Raw genomic sequence first — 19,891 nt, forward strand, 5'->3', positions numbered from 1 at the left:
ATTTTCAACGAAACAAAGTCAATTGTCTATCTAAAATGAGACTTCATACAAAATAAAAATTTTCTATCGTAATTCCAGGATGACCAGAAATGTATACAATAATTTTAATGAGTCTTCTGGTATTCTTACAATTATGCATGTCTTCAATTAAAGTCTGTCACAAACGCACAAGTCTACATTCTAAAAAGTTACCTTCTGACACATTCGGCTTCGAAATATTGTTCCCAGGCATCGTATTATGCGAATCAGGGTGTATAGTTCCCTCGCGAGACGAAGATTTGTCATCTTCATGTCTTCTGTCTTCCGGTTTGTCGATACCGTCCATTGCGTGCATCGATGACGATAATGACGAGTCACCGCCACTGTTGGGATTCGACAGACTCGTTGGATTGTCTGTCATGAGCGTATTTCGAGTCTCTGTTCAAAACAATCCACATATTTAAACTTATCAAATTTACTAAAAAGCAAATCCACTTCTGTTTCTTAAAAATTAATCTCGAGATTTCAGATATCTCGGCTCGGATAATCGAGGTTCCAGTCAATCTCAGATTAAACGAGTGAACACGCTCGAAATAGTACCGTGCTTGGATTCATTTGAATCGGAAAAGAGTCGCAAATGCTTCCGTACAATTTTCATATAGAGAAATAATTCAAAATAAAAAAGTTTCACTATTTCAGTATTCCTTTTAGAGGATGCAAATGACTGCGGATATTACAATTTGAAATAAATAAAAGTTCAAGGGAGTACAGGGGCATAATTATTTTGAACTGATTGAAATCAGTAAAAAAAAAAAGGAAAAACTTATTTCGTGTCTAATCGATGTGCAAAATTTTTATTTTGCATAGAAATCCACAGTCTACCAATGAAATTTTGGCCGTGAAGTTTTCACACGTACGGAGACAATACTCTGCACACACATCTGCGTACCGCTTCTGAAAAAAGCTCACGCATTCTCGATCGGCCATTAGACCGCATCCCGGGCTTCCGCGGCGAATAATGCCTTTGTTCCGCAATTACACCGCTCCAATTAAGGGCCGACATCGAGAGCCGGGCTTTAACGACTATTCCGCGGCGCGGTAATTCGGTAATAAAATGACTTTCCGCCGGCAGCTTATTAATCGAACCGGCGCGCGGCGCGCGGTCTCGTTTGTTACGAGGACGATCCACTCAGCGCTAATGTAACGCAAATAGGCTCGATCGAAACGTTAATTACGATTCGACCGTCCGATCGTCGTACGATCGACACCCTACACAAGAACCAAGAATCAAGAACCATGAGTGAGGAATCAAGAAGCCGTAATCATCGGTTCAGAGTCGGGATCCAGGAACTCTCGCGTTAAACGTTCCAGGTATCACCTGGTTTTTCTAATTGCCACCAGAGACGATGCCTCCGCGCCCGATCCACTTTGTATCCCGTCTTTATCACCGTGGAAATCGTTTCCTCGAGATCCACCTCGATCCTTCCACTGTACAGCCTGTCTTTAGCGCGTTCATACGAACGCATAATGGACTGCAAACCCGTTTTTTATCGGCAAAATTCCATTTTTCAAGTTTCATATTTGCAACAAATTTTTCTATATCAATAACTCAACGTATTAGATATTTTAGAAATGAAATCGTTATGGAGCATCAAATGACAAGGTTCAATTAATGTTTGTCACTTTTCTACAAATTTCAATATAAAATTTTTTTATAAAATATAGAGGTCACCTCGAGTCTTGAAATATTAATTTTTGACTTCATAGACTTCATAGGCCTACTACACTATAACATTAAAGTAACGCTGAAATAATTTCGACGACGAAGAAATGGGTTTCCAGCCCACTGTGTGATCGAGAGCAAATAGTTCAATGTAAAAAGGAAGTTATCCACTCACCAAACAGTCACAATGGCCGACAGCGGCTCGACCATCCGTGGAATCGTCGCGGCACTTGCTCTTTCGATAGCCAATCGTCCTGGTCCGTGGTTGTTTTATTCGACCATGACGTCACTGCTGATCGAGGAATGAGGAAGTATTTCTCCGGAGTCTCGCGACGCAGGCATTCCGGGACCAAGCGACGATCTAGAGACGACACGCAGAATCTGCTCGCTCTTCGTCTTCCGGACCTGGATTTTGATCCAAGGCCACATCTCAGTCCTGAAGATGCTGACAGGTTATTGTCTGGTATAGTGGAACGCTGAAGCAGTGTTTCATCTGTTCCCAATCGTGGAAATATTTTGTACAATTTTGAATAAGCTCTTTCTTAACGCTTCATCTACTGAAAGCCTCTTAACAGGATTTTTAATAACTGTACTGTGGCAAAGGTAGACTTAAAAATTCTCTTTTACATTTTCAAAATTTGTATTACATTCCTATTGCTGTTGGAGGATCTATTAAAGAATACGTACCCATGGGCCATAGATCTAATAAAATTATGATAATCTGTTAAACTATCACTACCGATCATTATGACCAGTTTCAGATTTTTTATTTTCCAATTATTCAAATTATAAAGATTACGAAACGACGAACCCCTTAAATTCAATCTTGTCGTTTTTAGAAGGCAACACATACAATCATACCATCTGTGTAAAGTCCAATGATATTTATTTGGATTTCACATTCTACTAATAAACAATTTTTGTATTCCTATTTTTCAACGTGGACGTAATGGATGAATAATTATAAGTATATATAATTATACATTTGAGCAAACGAGTGACAGGACGATACAAAAATTTAGTCAGAAATCTCGAGGATTCAATTTTCGAATCAACCAGCTGACCATTGAAAATCGAAAACTTCGTAGACTGACACCGCTACCTATCGTTCTAATCAGGCACACCTTTGCCTCGCGACAACTGGTTCCTCATGTGCATGTCATGGGACATGCTCCTGGCAGGTGGCAAATTGTCAATTTGTCTAGTCCTTGCGTCACCGACCGGAACTTCAGGATTGTCGTCCTTCGCCGTTGTGTCAACAAACGAATTGCCGATTACGATCTCTTCCTTCGCCATCCTCCATTTCTCGAAGTGCTGCTTGCTGTATGGGTAAGGATCCCCTGGAACTTTTACGTACTCGCCGTCGCTGACATAATTGTCCATATTGGTGACTGGAGATTCATTTTCGAAAACATCGCTGTCTGTAGGTTGCTCCTTTTTCTGATCTTCTTTTGCCGACTTCTCTGCAAGAGCGTTTCTTATGTTCTTAATTGCATCAACAGTTGACCAAAACAATAATAATGACACAACTTTGTCGTTCTCACACATTCGCACGTATCCATGTACGGTAAAAGTTTCATAAAAGAATAATAAAAAAAACAACAAAGTTTCACTGGATTCATATTCATATATCTTCAATATCATTGATGTCCAATAGATTTAATTGGAAAATATGTGGGGTAAAATATGAGGGAATGGAAATAATTAATAGTATAATTATAGGTGTGATGGTTCATAAGATTTCAATATTATGATTTTTTAATAATTTTAAATTTAAATATTTATTATTTAAAATAAAAATTAATATATACATAATGTAGATATAGTAATCATTATTAAGATAATTATAGTAAAATTATAAAAATAGAGAGAGAGAGAGTATAAATTGTCTGCAAATGGAGAATTGGGCTCTTGAAAAGAATATATGTATATTTCATGTGGCAATATTTTATATTATTTTGTGATATATAAATAAGTTCATGATATAAAAAAATCAATAATAAATAATCATTATAAAATTTCATAAATGAAGCTTGAATTCATTATATGAATGATATAAGGGAGGGGGTAGTTTTGTAATCATTCTAATGACGATTGCTAGTATTTAAATATAGTTATCCGTTTTGAAATCAAACTTTCTAAAATAATATAAATTAATATAATTATTCAAAGATCCAATTGATGAAATAATATTTCAACAACCCTGATCCTACTACCCTGATCTTTATGAAAACTCTGAGTTTCATGGTTTTAAACATATTTTAAAAATTTGCAGATACCAAAAGTTTATAGAAATCCTCAGTTTACCTATCACACAACTCACCCTGCGTCGGTTCCAGAGACATAGACTCGTATCCAGACACAAAATCATCCTCGAACTGGGTCAAGCTGTTAGGATGCTGATGATGATGCTCAGCCTCCATAGCCATCGAATCCTTGTCAGCCATGTTCATCTTGCTATCATCGATCTCCTGTTCCCCCTGCGTGCGTTGCAAAGAGATCTCGATCCCCCTGTCTGCAATAACGTTCAGACTATCCTCAAAGTCGGAATCAATCTCTGGCTGGCCGGTCTGATATTGCTGAGATTGTCTGAGTAACTGCGGCTGATCAGGACTCGCAACATCGTTCATGTTCCCAACGTCTGCCAAACCTACGTCGTCGTGACTCGTTGATTTCCCATTAAGAGCAGCTTCGGACCCATTAGTGTCATTGATCTTCTCAGCACTGGCCCATCTTTCAGAACTAGTGGAGAAAGTCACCACGTTCAGTCTAGGTAGTCCACTTATGGCTTCCCATGTCCATGCTCTAGGTTTAGTTCTAGAGGAGCAATGATCCTCTGTTGCAGCCAACGATGATTCCAAATTATACGTCCGCGACGTGTGCAGCTTCTTGCTGTCTATCTTCTGCACATCACCAGTCCGTTTGCCGTCCAGCTTCTTCAAGTTAACCTTCACGTCCTTCGACATGTCCGTTTCGTCTTCATCTTTCATGACGTCTTCGTTCGTCGATGGAATCGCTTGGACATCCAGTTTCGGCTCTGGTGGCTCAGGACGGATGCTGAGCATGTCCGCCGATCTTTTAGTGTCCGACACAAACTCATCTTTGTTGGAGGTGTCGATAGGAACTTTGGACTTTAGAACTAGGTCCTTCCAAGCCGAGATCTCGGCGTCGAACCCGGCCCCCGTTGGAATGTTGTAGTCCTCGTCGGAAGGTGTATTGTCCTTCGACGACTCCGCCGCTTTCTTCACTATCTTCGCGGGCGCCCTTTTGTCTACTGCCTCCACTGTCTCGTCGACGCCGCTGGGTTCCATCGACTGGGCCGGTTGACCCGGTCCGACTGTTTCGGCTTTTGCGCTTGATTTCTCCGTGTCCGACGTGCTCATACTCATGCCGAGACCCTTCGGGTTGTCGGTGAGTGGGAGGGAAGCTGAATGAATGTAACAATAACATAACTTATTGGAATTATACAATTTTTGGTAAATGGACTAGTTCAGTTTCAGGCTCAATGTACAAACCTTGGCCCCAAATATATTCGCTATGGATATCCTGGGTCGCCTGGCCAATTTCTTCGGGGATCTTGATGCCCCACTGGTACCGGAAGTTGACGTCCGGGTTACCAGCAAGACCCTGTCCTGCCTCCACAGCAACGATATCAGGAAACTCCTCGGAAGCATCAGTTCGCAACACCGGTTTCTTTTTCTTCTTCTTCTTGTCTTTGTCATCCTTCCTTTGTTGCTTCTCCGGCATGTTAGGCTCTCTGATAGGAGGCTTCGTGTTTCTAGGGGAGCAATTCGCAACTCCTCGGATCTGGGTATCCATTCTCTGAGCTACCAACAGGAGATTGCGACTCAAAGGACTAGGGTACCATCCGAAATGGCTGACGGACTCTGACGTCGAGTTGATTTTTGTGTCCACGTTACTTTCAACTCTGCTGGCTACCTCTGGGGACGAGCAACTTTGAATATTATGGGCGAAGTATCGCGGGTAGTCCTTCGGAGTGTCCTTGATTTGGACATCTATCGAGTTTCGAGCTTCTTCGACCCTAACCTCTACAAAGCGTTACATTAGCGCTGGTTTAGTTCCGTTTGTGGATCGAGTCGCGAATTTGCAACCGAGGAAAATGTTTGCTTTAGTTGTCGACGATTAGGTAACGTTAATTATAGCGAATGGGTAAATGTTTCTAACCTGACTTGAAGATGTCCTTGAGCCAGGAAAATACACCCTCCACCTTCTTCCTGTCGTTGTCGTCCGTGCAACGTACTGATGCTGCAAGCAGTGAGGAACAATTTATTTATCAAGTTGTATTTATTAAGACGTACTTAAAGATTAAGAAAATTGTTAGCATTGAAAATATAATAAACATTCTATTTTCTTATAAACAGAGTGAGTCGACCCAGAAGAGAATCATTAAAGGAACTCAATGGTAATTGATTTCTGGTAAAACTAACCCCATAAACGCCAAAAACAGAACCTTAGAAAAACAATAAACCGTGACAGCAGACCCTAAAATGAATGCTTCTCGAGCAAGAAATCTGACAAATTAAATTCCGCTTTTTTAAAAAAAGATTGTTACCGAAGCAACTCACTTGCAGTAAAATTTCTTCGGAAAAGGGGGTTGAAAACACCCCGTATGAGCTCCAGAGAGCCAACATGTCCCCGTAGCATGATGTCCGGCGTACGTTGAAAAAATTCTGCAGGACTGTGGATACTGGGTGAATTTTGTCGGCAGGCCAGACGTGGCAGACAGAGTTCCCCGATTTTCCTGGCTCGATTGATCTCTTCAGGGTTTGTTGACAGGTTCGACAGACTGTCTGATTTTCCCCGGACCGTTTCTCTGTTTTCTCCACTCGATTTTCCTTTTGGAATCGAGCGGTAGCGAACTATCCCCGATTTATTTCATAAATACTCGCTTTTACCTCAGTTTCATCAATACCCGATGATTCGCCGGAAACAAATTAAATCTGCCGTGGGTATTTGGATTGTATAGAATTAAAGTAAGAAGCAAACAGGTTTTTGCTGCAAATATTACTTTTATATCAAATAATGGTTTATGCAGTTGGAGAAAATGTGGGTCACCCAAATAAATATTTAATAAACATTTGCATAAATTTGAAATTAATAGGACACAAAAACAACAAACCAAATGTAAAAGACTACACAAAAGGAGGAAATAATGAAGCTTTGTAGATTATCCATTTAAAGCAACTACAACTCTCCATTGAGACTGGAAATAAATTTTTGAAAAATTGTCATAAATTTAAAATTAATAGGACACACAAAATATGAAGCCATCTACAGCTCTCCACAAAAGGTCAAACTACTTAAAATAAATAATAAAGGTTTGGAGCTATCAGGAGTCGAATCGATACGACTAATATAAAATAATGGATCGTTCAGGGATGCGGCCTAACGGCGCGAGGATATTTGTCAGGAGAGATTGAATTCGTGAGCGTTTCCTTTGTCTGTCAACGAAAATGAAATATCAGGTTGACGTATCACGGCTCTCGGAATCTGATCGAGCACTCCCGCAGCGAAGTTCCGCGACGAGAAGTTCCCGTCCGGGACATAATTATTCTCGGTAAATCAAGCGAGCCGGAGAGTTCCATCGACTCATCGAAGCCGCCACTGGCCGGGACTTCGGTTAATCATTGCCAAAACTTTTCTCCCCATGAGACCCAGAGAGACCCTCTCGCGCGCTTAATGCCATAATGGACACTTCTCTTTTCTCTTTCGGATTGCCTCCCTATTGATCCGAAACCACTAAACACGCGGGCATCGTTGCGCACACATTCTTTCGCCTCTGACAACCCCTGAAACAACCATCGGGGAATTTTCGACCTATTGTTTTCGCTGGACTTCGTTGTACGACTCGGTAATTGCGTTTTTCGTACATCCAGCATCAATCCGATTAATTTTTTCAATTATTCGAGGATTTTCACTCTGCCTGAATTAATTTTATCAGTGTGACGATTTTTTTAACACTTCATTTCGTTCAATCTTTTCAGTTTCTAATGCACACGATTTTTACAATTTTTTGAAAACTTACTTAGAATTCAATTTTTCAGTTTCTAGTGCACACGATGTTTGCAAGTTTTGGAAAACTTAGTAATTGATCTAATTCGTATTATTCAATTTATAATACAGAAATGTCACCTGAGAAACTCGGTGATTTTCAAAATTTTTGGAATACTTAGTACTTGATTTTCAATTAATTCCATTCAATTTTCGACCCCGATCGAAGTGACAATATAATATTTTTTTGGAAGACGTGTACTCATCAAATTAATTGGACGTCTCAAGTAAAAAGCAGAAAATTCCTGTTTGGTTCCCGCGTTCGTTGTAATCGATTTAAACAATTTTTCTAATGATTAGCTAAGCAAATAAGTGTTCGGCTAATGAAGGGGCAAGAAGAGTAACCCCCGAATATCCGGACGTACAGCAATGTTTGTTTTGATTGCACGAAGGACACATCCCCGGGCAGAGGTTTTCACCCTTGCTACGGGTGTATGATCCCCTTGCGATTGGTATTCAGCTGGGCAGATCCCCCGGATCCATGTAACAACATCGGGGACATGTGTCACCCGAGGACGATAGGTGGCAGCGGCCGGAAATAGCTGTTTAAAATTGCATCGAGGGCCCCGCCGTTAACGGCACGTGCGCTTTTTAATGTCCCGACGAATGCTTACGATAATGTCTTTTAAGCTTTTATTAACGGTTAGCAGCGGTACGTGGTCCGAATCGCCATGGCCATTCGCATGCGACATCACGAACCCGGCCTCGGATATCTCCTTCGACCGATAACACCCACGGACACTCGTTCCTTTCACGAGAAACGTCCACAATTCATTTCGACCTTAATCTTTTTCTTCGTACTCCTTCCTGTTTTTCAATTTACAGATCAATTGCGCGACTTACCTAACATTAACTCCGCAAAGTGCACGGGCAGAGAAAATTATAAACAATATGCTAATCTTTCCATTGTCAATTACAATGTATTCCGGACTTCTTAGCAGCACGTTTAAAATAGCAAAGATTTTTAACATTGTGCATAGTTTAACATAGTGCAAATATTTTCACGGATGGCAGGAACTAACAAAGTACCCGATACTTACAAACAATAGAACATTGGCGATTCAGTGATTTTTTAGTGCGATTCGGAGACATTTTTTATACAAAAACCAGTTACACAGTAAAAATACCAGAAATGAGACTTGTAGAAGCTTTTCTCTCTACAAAATTAATCTTTAACGCTGCTGTGTTCATTCGTTAAAAGAAACGGATAATTAAAATTTTCGTCATATACAATGTATAGCTTATCAAATTAATTATCAATAGATGTACGTTGTGATGAAATACACACATCCATATTTTACATGTCCTTAATTTTTAATGCTTCGACTATCTTTCAATATCAGCAAGTGCTTCACTGCATTTGTTAAGCATATGTTATTAATTTAAAGACGTCACGTACTTTCGTTCCGACCCAGCAACTCGTACTCCAATTGCAGCGCATGTTCCAGTAAAAATAATCGGAAGAGAGCAATCAATTGTTGGAAGACCACGCACGAAAAATCGAGGAGGATACAAGAGCACTCGTAGGAAGCTCACGTTTCTCGGCGGACCTCCAGGGAACGATGTCTCAAACGACCACGAGGGAATGACGCACCTGCAGCAAAAAGGCCGTGTGTCGTTCGAGAAAAGTATCGACCCCTTGGTGCGGAGGTGGCTGGCCACCTCTCTCTCTCTCGGTTGACTCTCACGCGCGTGCCACCGGGACGATAAGTTTGTCATAGCCAATTTATACAATTGGCATGGCACACGGTGGCCTCGGTATTTGCCACTGGGGAGCCACGAATTTATGGCTAATGTCCCACCCTCTCACGGGCCGCAGTATCTTTCTCGCCCCGTGAAAAAATAACCGCTATTTCCGCGCTGGGAATGATGGCGCGTCGTGACCGCTAGTCCTCGCGATGATTCAAACCCGAACCGGGATGCTCTGGAACACGTCCTGCCTGGATTTTCGTGTCCCGAGACATTACCGCGTCATTCGTGTCTTTCAGAGCTGTCTTTGTTGATCCTTTGCTATCTTAAGTAATCTTCCTGTCTTGGATTGTGTTTATACTCTGCTGGATTAATCAATAAGTAATTATTCCAGGGTCGAGCATAATAAATATTTACCAGCCTGCATTGTTGGGCAATAAATAAATTTATTCAAATAAATAATTATTTAAATAAAAATTTAAATAACGAGTTATTTATTATTTGAGCAAGTCTAAATGAATTACTTAAAATAATAAAGTTAATTGTTATTTACAAATACAATCTCAATTATGATTTGTATTGACAAATAATAAATTAAATTGCATTTTTTTATAGGTAGCTAGACCCTCCGGACGGGCGATGTACCTGAAAAGGTTGTTAAAGCAGACAATAAACGTACACGTAAAAATACAAGAAATAAGAGAAGACAAAAACTATTTATTTGATTTCCACATCAATCCAAATAAGAAATAATTATTTATTTAAATAAAAAGTTTAGTTATCATTTGCAATTACAATCACACGTTTATTTATTATTTAAAATAAAATTTGCCCAACACTGCCTGCCTGTTAGTAGAATTTTAAATATTGGTGCTGTGCTAAAAGGTAGCTGAGAAACATTTCATATTTCCGTCGTATTGCGGATGAGGGTACCTATGCAGTTATAACAAAAATGGGGAAACGTAACTTAAAACACCGAGACAATTTAAGAACGTCCATATATATTATTTTCAATTTGTTCTGTAATAGACCAAGAAAATTTTTAGGGGGTGGCAGAGGCGAGAATTCTTGGGCAGTTAGCGTGCCCGTCACGGGTCCGCGAATCGGAATCGCGACGACGATTAATTCCGGGTCTGTCGTCGACAATCGTTTAAGTTTGGAAACGATTTACACCGTAGTCTACCTCGGCGCGAGGTTGAAGCGTGTCGAGTAAGAAGGGTGAGTTTGCATTCACGGGGGTAGCTTTCGAAGGTAGAGCGAGAGGGGTGGAGGGTTTGAAACCGCTCGTTTATCAGTAACCGACTCTAGTGAAAGCGACACCGAGCCTCTACGCCGCACGAATAACAATCCCCCGAACCCCCTGTGTCGGCTCCGATGCGAAAAGTATTGCCCGAACCACCCCTCACGGTCGCTTTTCCACCTCGGACATAATTTACGCCGGCTCGTTTCCTCTCTCCTTTCTTCCCTCACTTCTTTTTTTCTATTTTCAATTCACTTAGGACCCCGGACGAGAAATTCCCCGGGTTTAAGACCACCCCCGGACTTCGAAACCACCCCCGCAGACTCGCGAACCGCGAACTCGAGACGTCGCCTCTGATTTCCGACGATTTCGCGTTTCAACCGTTTAAACGGTAATTGCTCGAAACGTCGAGTTTTGCATGGGGTTTTATTTTTGTTTGTTTTTTGTTTTGGTTTTGCCGTTTCGTTCTTTTTCAGCGTTGTTAAGGGGCGGGCAAGTTGGACGAGAACCGTCGAGAGAATTGCTCGCGATTCTCATTTAATAAAGGCGAACGGTGTCGGCGAACTTTTCGGGGTAGGAATCGATCCGGCCTCCGCTGGAGTCGGGTAAGATCATATTCTAAGTTGTAGCTTTAACACTTTGGCTGAGGGAAGCTCTATTTAATAGCGTTCTCAGCGCTTATTGTATTTTTCTTTCGTTCTAGACCCGGGGCTTCTGCATTGGCGAACTGAAATCCGTGCCAGACTCTAATATTCCTCAATTAACTTGTAATATGTAAGTATACGACTCCAGTGTTCCTACGTTAACAAACAAAAATGTGTGTGTCACTCTAACGTTACCAAATTGACAAATAAAAATATTTCTTCAATTCCAGCGCTCCTGCATTAACAAATAAAAATGCGTGTATGCCTCTAGCGTTCCTACATTAATTTATAAAAATGTGTGTGTCTGTGTTCGGTTCCAATGTTCCTATATTAACAAATAAAAAAAGACTTCCTACAAACCACGTTTATATTAAAATGCACTAAAAAGGAGAAAATAATTTTTTTAGACATTAGTGACTATAAATAAAAGCGTGGAGCGCTAAACTATATTGACGTAATCTTCGTGGGCGCTCCACGCTGTTATTTATAGTCACGAATGTCTAAAAAAATGATTTTCTCCTTCGTAGTGCATTTTAATATAAGCGTGGTTTTTAAATAGTTTTTTAATATATTTTTTTATTTTCTACTTTTTAGTCTTTTTTAAACGGAACGCAAGATATAGTAATACTGAAATAGTAAGATATAGAAACACAAAATATGGAAATACGCGAGATAGAATGAAGGGATGACTCTGAGAGACGACGTCTCTTGATGGAGTCCGAAATTGTCCTAAATGGAACTGAATGAACGGAACACCACACTGACTGAGCTCCTTCGGTGCGAAATGGGTTATTGGAGTGGGGATGAGTCGGAGTGGGAACGCGTAGTGGAGTAGGGAGCGCTGGTGCGCGGAGTGGGGATCGCTGAACGCGATGACGTACTACTGAGTGTCGCGCGACGAGGTGCGACGGTTAATATTAAAATTTTTTTTCTCCTGAACGCACAGTTTTTTTTTAAATCAGTTTTTGAATATTGCATTGTTATCCAGCTCTGAGCTATGTTTTAAGTTTCAAGTCATTCAAGCTCATCGGGAAGTGCTTTAAAATTTGATTACAAGATTTAAGGCATACAACAACAACAACGACAACTCGGCAAGCTAATATAAGCGTGGTAAAAAAAAATGTATATATTCGATTCTAATCCAGTCTCTTAGCATAAAAATCGTAGGCTGGCGCCGCGATTAGGGTCGAACGATCGATCACCAGAGCCGGTATTCGATCGAGGGTTGGGTGACCGATAACCGGAAGGGGGTTGAGTATCGTTCAGAGCTGTCTAGCGGGGTGGAAATTGACTCCGACAAACACGGGCTCGAATCTCATCGAGGTGGGTCCGCGTCAAATTCGCAGAGCGGAAACCGGGCATCTTCTTGTCGACCCATTTTGCAAGTGTCGTCGTGGCGGCGGGCTAATTTGTCAGTTGTCGAGTTAGCGTCCTCCGGGGGATTCCCCTTTTCCGTGGGCCCACACCCCATCGGGACGGTAATCAACCGGTGAATATCTAAACTGCAGCCTCGAAACTCGTCCCATCCCCGGAACGTCCACCCCCTTCGTTCTCTCATTTATAAAGAAGAGGCTATTCCGGCTCGGGGAGGTGCGATTGATCCACCCCTCGAACCCACCCCCGCCCCCTCCTCTCGAAACCCCCTCTGTTCCCGTCCCTGGCCTGATCCAGCTCTATTATTCTCTTCTTTCCATGGAAAACTCGCCGATAGCGGCTTCCGGGGCTTTCGAACTGAATCCCCGGGTCGAAATTGAATTAGAGGGATAGGATTGATTTAGATTAGGCGAACAGGTAGACTTCCGACTTCTTAACCCTTCGCGGTAGACAGCGCTCTCTCTCTGCTTTGTTGCTAAATTTGTTTTATTAATTTTGTGGAAGTTGTTCTTCACCGATTTCTTGACAATTGCAGAAAATGGAATATCAGTTCCATAAAAATATTTTGTAGTGATACATCGTCGAGAGCAACGTTCCTAACTTCTTCCAAATATTTTCTAAAGTGCATCGCGTTATTTCAAATATACGTCCCGAGAATGTCGGAGAACCTTGATAGCAATTCTTGAGGTCGTTGGAAGTAGCTTTTTAAAAATACATACGCTCATAGAAGTTTTATAAAAATCCAGTATGACATTTTAAAAGTGATCAGCCACCCGCGCGGTCGTTGAAAATCGAAATAAGAGAGTTCCCTCGTGTTTCTCAGAAGAAAGTGATTCTCAAAGGGAGCGTGTCGAAGGGGTGGCGAAACGATCTGAGCTGCGAGAAAAGTCTGGTAGGGGGTGGGGGATCGCGAAAATGCGCAAAACTGCCGGCTAATGTTCCTCTCGACGTGACAGGTGGATTGGCTCGGTTGTCACGGAGCTGTGTTTCGAGGGAGAGAGAAATCGAGAAAGCGAGAGAGTCTTGTAGCGGTTCTCGGGGCTTTGTAGTCATCCATTCCCGGAGCTCACCCCTGTGCATTATTTAAATAAACAAGAGAAGCTGGGGCAGATTGGCTCGCGTCTCTCTGTTCTCCTCCGAAGCAGTTCCAGTGACGAACAATTATCCCCTCCAGCCGGGGGGAAACGGTAGCAAAGGCTCGGCTAGAGGCTGAAGTGACAGGCCAAGGGTGGTGCCGACACAGTGTACCCCGAAACCGTTCTAATGAATTTTAAATTGCCTCGCATTCATAATGCAGGCCCGTTGACAGTCGGGATGAACCGGAGATGACAAAGTAAAACGGCCGACTTAATATTTCCGGGCGCCCGCCGAACCTGACGGGAAAATTACCGGGAAAACTACACGGTGATTTTGGCTCGCTGTTAAGGTAGCACTTTCATTGCACGCGGAATGAGTTATTTCGTAGTGGACTGTGGCGGTCGTTGCCATCTGCTAGAACTTGCGGACACCCCTCAATTACGCAGAAAATAGGCCAGAATTGATAAAAAGATAAGTCACTTTTTAAGGACTTCATTATACAGGGTGTATAATAAGTAATTGTGATCCGTTCTAGGGGTGAATCTACACCTAAGAGGAACTTGCCGCAAAATTGTTTATAACAAAGAAAAGTGTAGTTAAAATTGTTTTGACATCAATAGATTTACATCAAATAGAATGTGGCTTCTTCAAACTCTTTCTATTCTCGATAAGTAGAAGGTATTGATGTAAAAACAAACTTTAACAACAATTTTCTTTGTGATGTTTATATGCTTCGTGCTTGGACTCATTTCAATCAGAAATATGTCACAAATACATATATTGGTAAGAGTATATATTTGTTTTAACAATATCATGTTCAAAGATGTCTATAAGCAACACTAGTTCGGATAATTGAGGTTCCACTTTACCGTGGATTAAACAAGTCATAACTTTAATCAGGAAAATGCCACAAACATGTCAGTAAGAGTATGACGAAAGAATCGTAAGAAACAGAAGATGTTGAACATTGTTCTGCTCACATGCTATCCTCTTCGACGTTTTCACGCATATTGAAACAATACATGCATACGATTGCAAGAAAAATAGTGTCGAGCAGCACATGCTCGCATTCCATCGAAGAACGTCTCACGACAGGTCTCCGAAGGCGCGGCGCACGTTCTTCCTTGAAACTGTGACCGGAGAATGCAAAACAGAGGCATAACTCTCTTGAGATAAGTTTACGCGGGGCGGTTCAATAAGTAAGGAACGGTTTATTGTTCCTCGGCACGAGTGAGTCACTCGAGACATGCCACTCAACAACGAACGGCCGCCGAAGAAGAAGAAGAAGAAGAAGAAGGAGCTGGCAGGCTTCTGCGTGAAGAGAGTGGCCGGCATCGAGGAGGAGGACTCGCGTCGCGTGTACTCATCCGTATTTTTGTACCTCGTTCCGAGATAATTACAGAATGCCCCCGTTTACGAGTTCGACCAATTATAACCCCGGCTCTTGTTCGCGAGCGTCGAATTAGCAACACCCGAAAAACGATTAGTCCCGAGCGACGACTAAATATCAGTAATTTCGCCAACCGATCGAAAAGGAAGAGAGGGAAACTTCCGCTCTGTAATACCGATTCCGGTCCCGGAAAAAGAAGAAATTAATTTCCGGCGCGCGGCTGCACACGGCCGGCGAATTAAAGAGTCCCCCGGGACACAATGTATTTAACGATCGAACGGATGGATTCTCCGAGAAGGGATCGGCGATCGGCAATGATAATTTACGCGCATGTAAATCGAGCACAACCATCGCGCCACCGTTCGTTCGTTCGCCATTAAGTAACTGTAACGCCCGGCACCGATGAGACGCTTTTAATCTACGAGCGGCACGGAACCGAGCCGAACCCGACCGATCTCTGTAATTGGCTCTTTCGCGATCGGAATCGGCCCCGGCGAAATTATACGCGCGTATTATGTTACGGTGCTTTGTCTTATTGCGTGAACGATGATGGCATTACTACCAATGAATGTCCGATTAATTCTACCGGGAAATTTAACGTCCAGTCGCTTAACGATTTTTTCATTGAAAGATCGGTGACATTACTTCCGTAAGTACCACAAGAGTAGTTATGGGGTGACCACTGTTTAACGAGCTATTTCCCCCGTTCCGCTTAACAAAAAATTCACAAACATTCTTCTTAACATCATACACGACCGTGAATTTTTTCCGAATTTTTAACTGCAAATTTAATTGTTAAAAAATTCCACAAATTTTAAATTGTTGATTTTATATTGAAGTTATCAGATGACTACGTTTATATTATTATGGTAGTTGTGTGTTATAATGATTAAATAAAGCGGATCTTTATGTAAAATAAAACTTTTCTACCTAAATTGCAACAATCTGGAGTGTAATAGACATTTATTTTCTTTCTTAATTCTTCTAATGTTTTTACTGTTTTAAATTACACCTACTCATTTTTGTCATAAATGTATAAAATCCACAGATTATTAATGTGTATTTTTGTCGCATTTTTCGGATTACAATAACGTGTATTATTGTCTGTTAAATTTAATTAAAATCTGCCGGCTGTAGAATTTTTCAGCGACTTTCTCAGTTTGCGGTGACTATACATACACGGTCGATTCGCGCCGGAAAAAATGCGAGACTAGCCAGACAGCGTGATCGATCGGCAGAAACGCGGAAAGATCGCGGAAGACGCGGGCGTGAAGTCGGGCCGGGCGTTCCCTGCCGAAAACACGTCGAAGTAATTATCGCCGGGTGGTGGAGCAGCCATTCCGGAACCGCATTCTCCCCAAAAATACCCGAGCACCGAGCACCGAGAGCAGCGCGGCAGGGTTAACATTACGGCGTACCGTAAATTGCTGGTGGGTACGGGTAGCTGCATCGAATTGCCGGTGCCTGACGTGCATAAACCGCGAACAATTCGCGCGGCAGAACGCGAAGATGCTGCTGCTGTCCGCGGAATCGGCGTCTTGGGAGCCGTGCACTCGTTGCACATGCACTCGGCCCAAGCGGTCCAATTGCAGCTGCCGGCCGATGCACTGTCGGCCGTCGGAGCTCGAACGTCGCAAAATCTCACTATTCTAAAAAAGTATGGACGGAAAGGAATTTTCTGCGGACTGGCAGTTCAATGTTTCAGCTGAAATCTATTATTTTATTGTGCACACTGATTACACTTAAAGTTCATTATTTTGTTGTATTATAACTACACTGCGGATTTTATGCATTTATGACAAAAATGCACACGTACAATATAAAGCGGACATGTTAAAAATATTCAAGGACATCAGGGTATTAGTTTCAGTTTTATAGGATAATTAAAAGAAGAAAATAATGTTTATCTGGCTCCTGTATTCTACAATCAATCCGAACATTTTTTATTTTGCGTAAAGATCCGCAGTCTAATTATAACTAAGTAGTAAGAAGTACTTAGTGAAACCAGAAATTTAAAATTTATCATAGGTAGACCCTTTTGCACTCTACAAAATTTAATAAAACCCAACCTATTTTACTCAACAGTGATATCCCATAAATTGAATAAAACAGACATGTTTGCTCACTGTCAATTAAAAATCATGAAATTTTTAAACTAAAAGTTGCAAATTAATATTAGAAATACTAACTAAAAAAGAGTGCCTGCAATATGTAAACGTGACAGTATTTCATAACTTATTAAAAATAAGAGGATTTATACAAAATACAGATGTCCAGACTTGAGGTGTCCCTTCTTTAAACAGAAATTGTCTTGCAACAATTGTCAAATGAATTTGAAATTCGACATTTCTACCCAAGATGAAAATGAAACTTGTCCAGCCGGATCGACCAGCCACGGATTCCGCGGAATCCGGGCCGAGCGGTGTTTATTGTTCGCGATCGGCCCAGCGGTGCCTCGGTTTGCGAGAAAACACGAGACAGGTAGCCACCATGTTCTGCTAGCAGGCACCAACGAACACCGAAATAGACTCGCGTCTGGCCAACGTCCTCGCCGAGCCGATAAACACGCCACTCGAGCCCCGAACCTCCCCAAAAATCCTCCTATCTGCCGAGAGAAGAGTATTCTTTGATCTACACTACGACCTCGACTGTGTCGGCCCTTCTACAATTTCGATCAAAGGACAAGTACTATTCTTGTACGAAAGCGTCGAACGCAGATGTCGATAACCGTCGATAAGAGACTCGGAAGATGCTCGTTAGACGTCTTTGTTGCGTGCTGGGTTTAACCCTTTGCAGTCGGTGCTATTTTAACTCGGAAATTAAACATTTCTTCCTACCTCGAATAAAATTCCATTCTATATCTCATTTCTTTCATTACATTTACTTTATAATATAAACAATATTGTGAATAATGGTATAGCAATTTTTAGTGGTGGGTTAAGGGTTAAAATGAGGTAAGGGTTAAAAATCAAGGTGAACTGCCAAGTGACAAACATAGCCACAAACTGATTAGATGAAGTCACAGAAAATATGCAACTGAGGAGAAAAGTTACCCTCTCGGGGGAAGCGTGGGGAACAGCGTGGTAGAAGGGGAAGGTACATAGAGTGGGGACACAAGTCTTAATCTGGTGACTGGGCCCAGCGCTTATTAAAAACTTTTTAATTACAATTAACAATTTTTGAACGTATCAAGAACTGGAACATTTCGCCATAATCTACAAACAGAGCGGTCAGTGGATCTTCCAAACGATCACAACAGCAAGCATCACTGTTTCCAAGGGGTCTAATCCGTAATTCCGTCAGTCCGACCCGCGGGTACCATCCAAAGTCTCCGCGTACCTGGCTTCGAATCGAACCGACTTCGAACTCTGTCTCTGGCGTTGGTTGGCAGGCTGCGGTAGCAAAAGGGGGATGATAGTTGAGCCAGGGGATGGGAGTAGAGGGGGTTGGTTGGTTTTGCGTAGCGAGTTGTCGGATGTCGGTGTCTGCGGCCGGATGTTGCGTCAGTGATACAACCGGATGATACTTGGCGCCCCGGGGCCATTCCGCGTCTGTAAGTTAGCCACGTACAATTACCATGCGTCTCGGCACTCGCGATGCCGTTACAGCGTTTTCGACGAAACGTTATGGATGGATGGATGGGAGAAGCAGGGCCAGAAACCGACACAGGTTAACACAACTTCTCGCGGATAGAGAGGGAGCTGGTTTTGACGAGCATGATCGCAAACTCGAGCGATCCGAAGATTAAGTCCTGGGTAATCGGTGATGCTCGCCGTCCGATGCAACTTCTGCTTCCAGCAACCATACATTCTTGCGGTGCGAGCAGAATTTAAAAATGAAACTGAAAGATGAAAAGGAGGAAGAATAAAACAAAACTGCTTCGAAGAAGTAGAGTTTTGTGTTGAATCTCTAGTTGAAAATTGTTCCTTTGCAAGAAAATTTCTGTGACTCGTGTATTCATTTAGAAGAGGTTGGCACATTCATCTGAATTGTGGTTTTTATGCTATACGTGAAAATAATGTCAGAATAAAAGGAAACGAATTTGAATAACTGTACGTCTAATATATGTATATCTTGTAAAATGTTTTCGAGAGATAAAGTTTCATGATTTACTCAAACAATGTTTCTATTTTCGATATTAATTATTCGCGAAACACGTTTAACTCGTTAATGGAAGAGGAACTTGTTGGGGCAAACACCTAAATAGGATGAAGGAAACGGGGGTGTAAAAGCGAAGAAATTATTAATTGAGGTGTAGGAGGCGTCCGCGAGCATGTGCGACAGCCAGCAGGTTAGGATGACGAGTGTGGGATGCAGGAAACACGAGGAACAATGGGATCTTGATACGTTAAACGGGAATGGTAAAGAAATAATGTAGCAGGATTCCAACGTCTCTATATTAGTTAGTGTCTTTATTTTTCATTCATCTTGGAACCGTTTTGCGCGGGTTCACGAGGTCAAATCGCTTTAACTGTTGCATTCGCGAGTTATTTCATTGTTGCTTAATCAGTTTAGCTGCCGGAGTCTGGTGTTACACTTCTATTATGGAATCTCTCTTCTCTATATTATAAGCTTTGGAAAATTATGTTCATCGGAAAATGTACGCTTTCTGACAATTAATTGGAAGAGAGCTTCGCTTTAAAATGTTTGTGGATCATTATTAGCGACATTAAATAAAGTGAGTTACTTTAATGTTTTGTGTA

The 19,891-nt window shown here is 41.8% G+C and overlaps 1 protein-coding gene across 1 annotated transcript; it reads right to left on the reverse strand.

Annotated features, from left to right (window-relative positions):
* Positions 1 to 2,457: 2,457 nt before the first annotated feature.
* LOC143218753 (uncharacterized) lies at positions 2,458 to 6,596 on the reverse strand. The gene is made up of 5 exons (XM_076444181.1): positions 6,289 to 6,596; positions 5,888 to 5,968; positions 5,218 to 5,751; positions 4,026 to 5,129; positions 2,458 to 3,165 (listed from the first exon to the last, which is right to left on the reverse strand). The coding sequence occupies exons 1-5, from the start codon at positions 6,365 to 6,367 to the stop codon at positions 2,813 to 2,815; spliced, it is 2,151 nt and encodes a 716-aa protein (XP_076300296.1). The 5' UTR covers positions 6,368 to 6,596; the 3' UTR covers positions 2,458 to 2,812.
* Between the last annotated feature and the right edge of the window lie 13,295 nt (positions 6,597 to 19,891).

The sequence above is a fragment of the Lasioglossum baleicum genome, chromosome 2 (assembly GCF_051020765.1).
Source record: "Lasioglossum baleicum chromosome 2, iyLasBale1, whole genome shotgun sequence".
Taxonomy (NCBI): domain Eukaryota; kingdom Metazoa; phylum Arthropoda; class Insecta; order Hymenoptera; family Halictidae; genus Lasioglossum; species Lasioglossum baleicum.